The sequence below is a fragment of the Anolis sagrei genome, chromosome 5 (genome assembly GCF_037176765.1).
Source record: "Anolis sagrei isolate rAnoSag1 chromosome 5, rAnoSag1.mat, whole genome shotgun sequence".
Taxonomy (NCBI): domain Eukaryota; kingdom Metazoa; phylum Chordata; class Lepidosauria; order Squamata; family Dactyloidae; genus Anolis; species Anolis sagrei.
In genome coordinates this window covers 165,267,539-165,275,765 of record NC_090025.1, presented here as the reverse complement: position 1 = coordinate 165,275,765, position 8,227 = coordinate 165,267,539, and the positions used below count along the sequence as shown (strand labels likewise).

Here is an 8,227-nt window from a genome sequence, read left to right as displayed (position 1 = left end):
CCCCAGATTTGAACTGCTGACCTCTTGGTCAGCAACTTCAGTTGTTTAACCCACTACTCCACCAGAGGACCCCACTTGGCCATAACAATCTTAAAATAACAATACAAATTAAAATACCCCCCCCCTCTCTCTCTCTCTCTCTCTCACACACACACACACACACACACACATACACACGAAGAAATTAATATAATCTGCTTCTCAAACTACTATGTTGTCAAAACATTGTACCCACAGAAAGCATACACACCCTCTTGCAATGGCAAACAAAACAGGTGGGTGATTTTTCAGGCAGATTTGACCCACCAAATGATTTCCTCATGAAGGGAGCCTCCTGCCTTGTGCTGAATGTGATGTCTCTGTGGTGCTGGCTGGAAGACATTTTTATTTGCCAAGGTCTCTAAGATGGTTTTAATGTTGTTGACCGGCTCTGCTGTGTTTGAACTTTGCTCCCATGAATGATAAGAATGCTTGTTGAGTGCGGAAAGACCTGAATGAAGCTAGAGTACAAACAGCTGAAAATCTGCCCATCCTTCTGCCAAAAGCAGCAGAGAGGAACAAAGCAGCAGTGGTTATATCTGACATGATCTTTGACTCTGGCTCATGGGAACACCAGCCAACAATTGTTGATAGGAACCATACCAAATTCAGGTTTATCATTTGCATAATCTTCAAACCAGAGTTGAAATAATTTGGAAATGTTGACTCATATTTATGTGTAGCAAATTTTTGGCTCTCTACCACCACAGCAAATAGGAAGATCAGGGCAGTGAGAGAAACACTGGTTTTATGTATTATTGTATTGTTATGTGAATTAATGATTTCCAAAGGGGGAATGAATGGTATTAGTCTGTATTTGTTGTTCTTTAAGATGACAGAACACTCATACTTGGATTAACTTAAAGACCAAAAAACCTATTATGAAATGCAAAATATGGAACTGTCCAGGGATTTCAACTCACACATTAGTAAAGGTAAAGATTCCCCCTGACATTAAGTCTAGTTGTGTCCAACTCTGCGGGGGGGGGGGGGGTGCTCTTCTTGATTTCTAAGCCGAAGAACCAGCGTTGTCTGTAGACACCTCCAAGGTCATGTGGCCAGCATGGCTGCATGGAGCACCATTACCTTCCCACAGAAGTGGTACATATTGATCTACTCACATTTGCATGTTTTCAAACTGCTAGGTTGGCAGAAGCTGGGCCGAACAGTGGGAGCTCACCCTGCTCCCCAGATTCGAACCTCCAACCTTTCGGTCAGCAAGTTCAGCAGCTCAGTGGTTTAACCCACTGTGCCACCAGGGGTAGGAACATTACTGTTTTTTAATTTTTGTATTTGTTTTGTTTTAAATGGGAGCCAAAGTGTGTGGCTGTTAGCTGCCTTGGATCCCCATGGGCAGATATATGGGATATAAATAAGGTGTGTGTGTGTGTGTGTTTGTGTGGGTGTGTGTGTAAAGAGAGAGTTCCACAGCAGGTGCTGAGTTTGGGAAAGGTACTTTTATAGACTTCTGCTCTCAAAAACTCCCAGTCAGTTATTGGAGGATCCTGGGAGGTGTAGTCAAAAAGTAATTTTTCAAAGCGCTGTCTGTCCTGCACCTGAGGTCAGCAGTTTAAGGTCTAGACATAAAGTTCTCCTCCTAAACCTTGCTGCTGCTCCTCTGCATTTGCCACCTGTAGTAGCTGTTTCACTGTGCCTACTAATAGGGCCAGGCCTGCAAGAATGTTGGTCACAAGGCTATTGTTCTTTAGCTAGACAGCCATTTCACTGGCACAGCTTGGGCCTCTGCTAGCACAAAAGCCAGGAAGGGAATGGAAGGAAAGACTAAAAAACAAAACAGGGGTCCACCCTTGGATCAGAGTTCTGTGCGGGGAGTGAGGAGACGACACACATTATTGAGGTCTAGTGATCCAGCAGGAGGCCTAAAGCTCAACTATGTTACATATACATTTGTCTTTGAGGAACAGCTGTCCCAAATTCAGTCCTTTTGGAGTGAGCAGGAAAAGTGGTATGTATCAAAATGGCCTCAACATACATACCAAAGGCTGAGTGGGTCCATCAGTTGTAAGCACAGCTGACACCCACTTTTCTTATTCTGCAGTTCTACAGGCCCAGGTAACATGAGGTAGTCTATGTAAAACTCACACCAAGACTCACAAAGGCAAGAATTCTGGACTCCCAGGAGAGCACTAATCATATAATAATATGGAATTATTGCAAGCAGCCCTGCTTTCGTGGGAGTTCTGCTGGGCTTTATACTGAGCTGCCTTATGAGTACCAGCCAATTCTGAGCTGGTCTACTAACAGAAATAACTATTTCATATGTCAGGTTGAAAGATTTGGCAACTGTAACTAGTGGACCCAAATAATATCTTCTCAAAGGCTTGAATTTGCTCTTGATGGCCCTGCCTAGAATCAAGATGAGAAGCTCTCACACTTTTGTCCAGCTAACACTGAAAGAAACAATGAGTGACTCGTTTCCTTGGAAATCCAATTTAGTCCACATTTAATAAACAGATCTTCTACAAAAAAAACTCCATTAAAAATTTACACACAACTGAGAAACCACAACAACATGAATGTGTCACAAACCCACTTACAGTTGCTGAGGCCAAGGGGGTGGACACTCTATGTCCACATATGTAAATGTATGCAAAAACATCTTCCCTCTGGCCCCTTCCTCTCCCAACCAATACACACAACCCTGGTAGGAAAGATACAGGATCTGGGACAGTTAAGTGGTTGTTGTTGAATCAGACACTAGCTGATTTGGAAATACTGAAGAAGCAATGAAATGGAGAGGCACTTTTCATATGAGATTTCTCCCATTTTCAGGCTAATCAAAGAAATGACTGGACCCCAAAGACACCCAAGCGTACAGGTTGAATGAATGGTCTGAATCTCAGGTCCAGAAAAAACCTTGGCAAATCATGGAGTCCAAGCCACTGTCCCGCAGAGGCCACTTTTCCATAGATGTCCCAAAATATAGCAAGTCATAGCAAGATCACACATCATTCTCTTCAACCCACACGATCCTGGTCTGCTCCTGGAACACTTGGGCCCGTACCACCTTCACCAGCTCCTCAGCACTACCCCAAGCCTGGGGGTCCACCCAAGCCCACGAGCAGGGCAAAGTGTGGAGTGCAATCTCAGCCCTCCTGCATTCCTTCAGCAAGTCAGAATCACGCCGGCCTGGTTTCCCAAGTAAACTCCTAGGAGGAAAGCACAGAAGAGGAGAAATGCACCATCAGTATATTCTTCTGGATGCTATGAATAATGCAGTAGCAGAGATGGGCTAAGTCAAGCATGTTAGTTTAAGCACGCAGAAGTCTAATGGTCTGATCCCAAGAACTGATGGGCTGCCAAGGAAATACTTTGGCTGGTGTCTCCATTGCCCGTTGCACTACTGCAACATTACAAATTACATTATACCTGCATCGCTAGCAGATGCAAACATTTCAGATTTCTGGCTGAAGGATCTTAGATTTTTTGACAGCTGAGGACACAGTAACAGCCCAAAACAAAGCCGTCAACCTTTAGCACTTGGCAAACCCTGGCAGTCCATGCATATTTAAATAAAAGCTTTAGATCATCCTTCCATATCTCCAGAAAGGGCTAGGAAAGAACACCCATCCTGAAACCATGCAGTTACAATAATAGTGAACTAAATGAACCCTTAAGGCAACTTTCAACATACTTATGTGTGACATGTGACTACAGTCTAATGTAGTGGATTTCTATAATGTTCTGCATGCTTTCTGTGTGCAAATGAACTACTGGAAATTCAAGATACATTCTAGGAGTTCATAACACATTCCAGAGTTGAGAAAAGTTACTTTTTTATACAAAAACTCCTTTCTACCTAGAGGATGCTGAGGCCCTTTCCATACAGCTATATAAAATCCCACATTATCTGCTTTGAATTGGCAGTGTGGACTCAGATAACTCAATTCAAAGCAGATATTGTGGATTATCTGCCTTGATATTCTGGGTTATATGGCTGTGTGGAAGGGCCCTGAGAGTTGCAGCCTCCAATAACATACATTTTCCAAATTGTGACCAATTAATACAGAAAGCTGGCTCAGACTAGAATCATCCTGCATGAAATGACAGTATATCCTAAAAAACATCAGCCCCCCGAGTTAGGTATTTAAGTAAAAGATGGGTAATAATGTCTCCCAGGGAGGCTTTACTGCTACTATTTGCCTTCTTTTAAAAAAAAATCCAGGGGTTGATAACCTCTTTTTGAACACCTAATAGCCTGAGTGAATAGTGAACACCTAATAGTGACGAGTAGAGACATCCCAAAGATCCACACAGTTAAAGCAAAGATGAAGTACTTTGGCCACATAACGAGAAAATAGGAAAGCTTGGAGAAGATAATGATGCTGGGAAAAATGGAAGAAAAAAGGAAGAGAGGCTGACCAAGGGCAAGATGGATGGATGTTATCCTTGACGTGACTGGCTTGACCTTGAAGGAGCTGGGGGCGGCCATGACTGACAAGAAGTTCTGGCATCCTTCCATTTTCCCCACATCATTATCTTCTCCAAGTTTTCCTGTCTTCTCATTGTGTGGCCAAAGTGCTTCATCTTTGTCTCTAATATCCTTTCTTCCAGTGAGCAGTCAGGCATTATTTCTTGGAGTACAGACTAGTTTGATGTTCTTAGAGTCCAAGTAACTCTCAGAATTTTCCTCCAACACCACAGTTCAAAAGCATCTATTTTCCTTTGCTCAGCCTTCTTTATGGTCCAGATCTCGCATCCATAAGTGCGAGGGCTGGCCCATGAGGTCACGAAGAGTCAGAAGTGACTGAACAGATAAACAAAAACAACAATAGCCAGAGTTGTAAACCAACCTGGAATTTAACTATTCACCTGGGACTAAAGAAGGGGTGACAGAATGTCCCTCCTTTATCAGCCAACTTAGCATCTCTATCAGCCATAGAGGAAACACAGTGCTTCCTCCACAGAGTTTAAAAGCCAAGCAATCTGGAAAAGTCAAAATGATGCCATTTCCCCTTTGTCAATTCATTAGGCATCCGTGCTGGTTGTTGGGGATGCATTTCCACTTTCTCCAGATCCACTACAGAAAAGCAAAAGCCTGAGAAGGAGAAACAGAGTTTGCTGCTTCTCTCTTACCCCCACTGTGCTTCTAGCCTACACAATGTTTTATTTGCTTGCTTTCTGCTTAGAAAGAGAGCTTCTCTTATGTGTATAAAAGGCAGGAAAGTTTGTAAACAGTGTTTACCAATTTGCAATTTTGAAGTCTCAGTAACAAAGCTCTTATAAACAATAAATGACTGACAGCCGTTTGTCTAACATGACCTTGATTTACCAGTTTCTTTTCCTTTCTGCTTTTTAAAAACCCCTTTAAGGCCTAAAACCACAAAAGGAGGAGATAAAGCAGAAGGAAAGTTGGATTTCAATGGCACAATACAATCCCGGAAGCTTCTCAAGAACACTTTTTGCTTTTGCAGACAATGAAATTAAAGATAAGAGTGTTAAAGTCTTGGGCACCCTGGTAAGCTGAGTGCAAACCAAGTGCTATACTTTGCCCATCCCTTTTTGCCTAATAGAAAGCTGATGCAATGGGGATTTTAAAAGAGAGGATTCCTAGCAGATATAAACCTACAGAGAACCAGATCTCCAGGTTCAGAGGATTGGTGTGTTTATATGTATGGGATATCTATATATATCTTGAATTCCTAGCTGATATGCTGTCAGTATTGTCTTGAACTTTCAACATGCATTGGAATAGGGGGGAAAGCAATATACAGATATCATGATTGATAGTAGAAAGCAGATGCCACCTTCTAAGGCAGAAGAGAAGCAGCTTTTTATTTCTATGGAGAGGTAAGATCTAGTTAAGATATGAAGAGTGGCTATTTATTCTTGTGGAGGTGTAGACATAGTATGGCCTATTTTTGTGTCCTGCAGTCATCCCGGAGGTCAGAAAATGCTCCAAAATAACCTCTAGGGCAGGGGTCCTCAAACATTGTAAACAGAGGGCCAGGTCACGGTCCCTCAAACTGTTGGAGGGACGGATTATAATTTGAAAAATGAAGAATAATTTTAACAAATATAAACTTATTATTTCACTGGGAAGTGTGGGCCTGCTTTTGTCTCATGAGATAGGATTGTTGTTGTTGTTGTTGTTGTTGTGTGCTTTCAAGTCATTTCAGACTTAGGTTGACTCTGAACAAGGGCCAGGTAAATGACCTTGGAGGGCCGCATCCGGCCCCCGGGCCTTAGTTTGAGGAGCCCTGCTCTAGGGAATATGGGAGGTATTTCTGCCATGTTGGTAGGCTGTCTAGGCTACAGGAGTCAAAAACATGTAAAATATTTTAAATCAGTTTTTGTTCCACGTGCCTTCTACAGGATATAGGGGCATTTCAATCATATTTTGGATGTCCCTAGAGAATTATATGTCCTGGAGAAGCCTTTTTAAAAAGTGAGTCCAGCACACGACCTAAAATATCCCAGGAAGACCTTAAGATATGGTGCAAATTCCCCCATATCCCCTAGAGGACACCTAGAGGAATCTGGGTGCATTTTTGCAGGAGTAGGCATATCAGGAGGATGCTGCACTCCATGGACTCCTGGGAGATAAAGTGCTCTTCCTCATTCCACAATTGTCCACCCCTGTTTTTGAAAGACAATCCCTTCCATATAAAGTACGGTATGGAGCAACGTCGCTGTCAAGGTTGTTCCCACTTCCTTCCATCCTCATGTTGACAGAAATCATATAGCTGGAAAAGACCACAAGGTCCATCCAGCTCAATCCCATCATGTAGGAACACATAATCAAGGCACTCCCAAAAGCAGACAGATGCATACATGTACTGCCAAGCTCACAGTGGTTTCCTTGGATGGTCTTCAATGGAGGAGGCCCTATGATTACAGAGAAGAGGTGGCTGCTTCAGGGAACAGATCTGCGGTGCTCACAAAAGGGCAGTAAATTGCTGTTTGTTTTGATGTATTTTGACTGCCAGGATTGGGAGAGAGGTGTCTGGGGAATTTTCTGCCTCATATATGCCAAAATAATTTGGCTGAGTTTGGGCACTATATACCCTACCATTAGGGAGAGTGGAGCAGCTGCCCTGAGCTGCAGATTTGAGATGGCACCAAAGAACAGTACATAGTGGTTATTTAATTTGCTCTTCTAGTTTTACTGCCAGAGCTAGGGAGTGGCGTTTGTGAGGTTTCCTGTCTCGGGTGCCAACATAATTTGGCTGACATGATTTGGATGATAGGTTTGTGGTTTGTATTTGGAGCTCAGCTTCTGCTCAAGGAACCCCAATGACATTAATTCAGGTTCAGCAGCATCTACAAAGATTCAGGTGCAATCCTGCGCACAGTAATCTGTGAGTAATGAACACAGTAATCTTTACTTACATCCATGAAAACATGGATAGGAATGACCCATAAAAGACCCAACAATCACAATCATTCACGTTCACAGTTTTCCTTGTCCTGCAACAATTGCAACCAGAAATAACCAAGGGTGACAAACAGTTCTTCATACAAACCCTGAAAATAAATAGGTACTACCTTGTAGCTTCCCACATCCCATCCAACTCATAATTTTTGTCAGCCTAGAAAAAGCCTCCTCATACCTGACTCCCCTGATGTTCTTCTCAGTGACCTCAACATGGACAACAATGGGGTGTATTTCACTTTTAATTAGATCCTTCACCACCTGGACCTCCAGATCTAGCAGGCAGTGTTTACTCTGCAAGGAAATTCAAGAGATTTACTGATTCAAATGGAAAAGAAATAAGCCAGACCTGACAACTTACATTAAATCAAACACCACACACTGCAAAATATCATTGCTTTTCCAATAGTAATTCCATTAAAAGGTGGGATTTACAACCAACCCTATGAAGAAAAAGAGACAATCAAAAGGCAGGGTCATCTGATATATAATAGGCTGGGTGTTCAAAATGTCTGGGTGGTTGGAAGTAGAAGCCTGCAGCCACCTTCAGAAGCACTCAGTCTTTCGAGCTTGACAAGGATAGCAATCCAGTTCACAGACCTACAGGACCCACTGTCTTGCAGCTCTTTCTTCAGAGAAGGCAAGAAAAATGACCTAACATGAAATGATAACTGACCACACTTGTCTGCGAGGCATTATTGTCAATGCACCATTCCACCAAAAATAAATACAGGTTGCGCAACGCTAATGGAAAAATCAAAAGTGCTCCTAAATTCCAAACTTTTTTCCACC

General features: G+C 42.6%; 1 protein-coding gene across 3 annotated transcripts in view; it reads right to left on the bottom strand.

Annotated features, from left to right (window-relative positions):
- Positions 1-2,486: 2,486 nt before the first annotated feature.
- The window catches only part of CARD10 (caspase recruitment domain family member 10), a 73,958-nt gene continuing 68,217 nt past the window's right edge, over positions 2,487-8,227 (bottom strand). For all 3 annotated transcript variants that reach the window (XM_067469212.1, XM_060777007.2, XM_067469213.1), the window contains exons 21-22: positions 7,614-7,729; positions 2,487-3,209 (exon numbers count right to left, since the gene is read on the bottom strand). In XM_067469212.1, the coding sequence (XP_067325313.1) occupies positions 3,002-3,209; positions 7,614-7,729 (324 nt within the window). In that variant the 3' untranslated portion in view covers positions 2,487-3,001. The remainder of the gene's footprint in view (positions 3,210-7,613; positions 7,730-8,227) is intronic.